The sequence below is a fragment of the Tupaia chinensis genome, unplaced genomic scaffold (genome assembly GCF_000334495.1).
Source record: "Tupaia chinensis unplaced genomic scaffold, TupChi_1.0 Scaffold144682_1, whole genome shotgun sequence".
Taxonomy (NCBI): domain Eukaryota; kingdom Metazoa; phylum Chordata; class Mammalia; order Scandentia; family Tupaiidae; genus Tupaia; species Tupaia belangeri.
In genome coordinates, this window is record NW_006204543.1 from 3320810 (window position 1) to 3323585 (window position 2776).

A 2776-nucleotide genomic window follows, 5' to 3' on the forward strand; every position below is an offset into this window, starting at 1 on the left:
GCCCGCCCGCTCCCGCGTGTGCTGGGGCAGTGGGCCCATTCCGGCCGCCCTCCTCCCCGTGTGCTGGGGCAGTGGGCCCATTCCGGCCGCCCTCCTCCCCGTGCAGCTGGCCAATGCAGAAACTGGGAGTGTCTGGGAGGCTCGTTTAGGTCAGCACACCCAAACGGGGCCCTCATCTCTGCAGCCAAAGCTGCTTCCACCCCGCTGTTCCTGTGCTGAGAGTGGCGTGGGCCTGGACCCCTGGCTGCATCCCTCACTGTTCTCTCTCCTTTTCTGCCCCCGCCTGCCCTCTCCCCTTGGCTCACAAAACCTGTCATTCCTGCCTGCCAAGCTCTTACTGCCTCGTCCCTCTATTGCTGCCATCTCGGCCACCTTGGGTCACAGCTGAGACCACGGCAGTTGCATACCAGCTGGCCTCTTGTGTCCCCACCCCATGCATCCACTCCTCACGCCACAGGGTGTGAAGTTTAACTTGAAATTGTTCCTCCTCTCCTGCATGAAGCCACCGAGTGGCTTCTCGGTACTCGGGGAAGGAAGTTCAGACTAGGCATTCTTGGGATCTGCCCCCAGACCCCCTTCCCAGCCCCACTCTGGCTTGCTGTGTGGCACTGCTCCAGGCCCCTCCAGGCCCTGAGCCGCACCAGGCTGTCCTCTGTGCCCTCACGTCCTGCGAGCTGCATCTGCCACTTGGAATGTTCTTCCTGTCCTTCACCTCTCTCGTCCCTCAGGTTTCTCTCGGCCACCTAGATCCAGCTGCAGGACATCACCGTCTAACGCTTGGTGTTCCACCAAGCTCGGGCATTTTAAATCCTAGCTGAGTGCGTGTCTGCCTCTCTTCTCACGGCAGTGCATAGCGCAGGGCCTGGCGGACATCAGGATAATGCATGCTCAGGGAGTGGGCGAGGAGAGGAGAGGCTGAGGACGGAGAGGCAGACACCGTGTCCCCACTGTGGACTCCTCGTTTGGGTGGGAGTCCTCGTTTGGGTGCCCCTGGAACGTGCCTCCTCTCTCCCGTATGAGCCATCGGCCCTGCTCCAACTCTGCTGCTACACTGGCGTGCTTCTCGGCAGCGGGGGCTCATGGAGGGCCTCCTGCCGTAGGTATTACTGCACCTACAGGTGCTGCCTTCGTCACTCACGGAGTCCCACGGCCGCTGACACAGCCTTCAGCGAGGTGTGGACAGAGTGCAGACACTACTCTCCCCAGAAATACCCCGCCTGAGGCTGCTCGTTTGGTTTCAAATTTCAGTTTCTGCCTTTGTTTGAAGTGTCTCTCAGAAAGGCAGTTCTCACCCCTAAGAACTAACTCCCCTTGCCTCCGTGCCTAGGAAGCGGGCCGCCTGCAAGTCCGTGAACGGCTCGCACAAGTACAAAGGCAACTCCAAGGATGTCAAGCCCCCCGACCTCTGGATCCATCACGAGAGGCTGGAGCTGAAGCCCATCGATAAGTCTCCAGACCCGAACCCCATCATGACCGATACTCCGATTCCCCGCAACTCTCAGGACATCACGCCCGTCGACAACCCCCTGGACGGCAGCGCCCACCAGAGGCGGAACTCCTACCGAGGTGCGTGTTCGGGGCAGGCCTTTCCCCGGCCTGGGAGGCATCTCGCCCGAGTCACTTTCCATGCTCTAAGGTCACCTTCATTTGACGACTTCTAGGTGAGGTTAGACTTAAAGACGTGTGTCAGAGGGCTTGGCGACCTCTGATGGAGAACAGCTTGAATAGCTTGTGATGGGGGGCGGGTTCTGGACCCGTCCTTTAGGTCCCTCGTGAGGCTTCAACAAAGGGCTGCCCAAGCATCAGAGGTGACCCAGCCCACATCTGCATTTCCTTCTGTCCCTCCATGGGGCCCGGCTGTCATGGTGGAGTTTAGGAGGCGCTCGGTGGCTGCTCTGGTGGACAGCACCCTGACCATGGTGGCCCCACTGTCTCATCCACGCCGATTCCAGCAGGGATGCCTGTAATGCGCTGATGACCGGCTGCGCTGATGACCGGCTGCCCCTCTGCCTCGCTCCCTGCAGAAATGCCCTGTTCCTCTGTGCTGTCTGTGCGTCCCGCGTCCCCAGTAGACCCACTCCAGAGCTGTGACTGCTGGCCTCGGGCACACACTTACATCTGCCTCTGTGTTGATGTCTAGGGCACGAGTCAGAGGATAGCATGTCTACACTGGCTGGAAGGCGGGGAATGAGACCAAAAATGATGATGCCCTTCGACTCCCAGCCGCCCCAACGTGAGTGGAAGCTTCTCTTTCCCCAGGGCTGCCTGCATGCCCGGTCACGCCGGGACAAGTAGCAGCAACCTCTTTGATGTCTCTTGGTCCTGTCCCCGAGATAACCTGCCAGTCGTGACATCTCAAGGGAAGAAGGGTCAAACTGTTGACGTACTGTGCAGCAAATAATGTTCTCAAGTCCTAGCATCTTCGCGTCTAGGGTAGATAAGCTGAAAAGCCCGTTTCTGCAGTCTCCCCGGAGCACCAACGTATCTGGTCTCCTCAAAACACCCAGCCCTGCAGGAGAGAAGGGGCCGCAGTCCTCGAGACGGGCTGGACAGCTGCGTGTCTCAGGCGTCCCTAGGTGGTCCCTGGGCTTCCTGACACACCCAGTGCTGACTGGCACCATGGGGGTCGTAGTTAGCAGACCTTGTATTTTACAGTAGCTTTACAGTAGAAAGTACATTTTTCAACCTTACTTAATTTTTAAGCTTTTTTTTTTTTTAGTTTATTTATTGCCTCCGTGAGTGACAGGCAGTGAGAGCACACCCCTGCCAACGGCAC

At 58.7% G+C, this 2776-nt stretch overlaps 1 protein-coding gene across 8 annotated transcripts in view; it reads left to right on the plus strand.

The window, feature by feature from the left end:
- Window positions 1–2776, plus strand: part of NEO1 (neogenin 1) — a gene marked incomplete at its 5' end in the record, with an annotated part of 82445 nt that overhangs the window by 68948 nt on the left and 10721 nt on the right. For all 8 annotated transcript variants that reach the window (XM_014583747.1, XM_014583753.1, XM_014583748.1 and 5 more), the window contains 2 exon segments: window positions 1328–1566; window positions 2141–2233. In XM_014583747.1, the coding sequence (XP_014439233.1) occupies window positions 1328–1566; window positions 2141–2233 (332 nt within the window).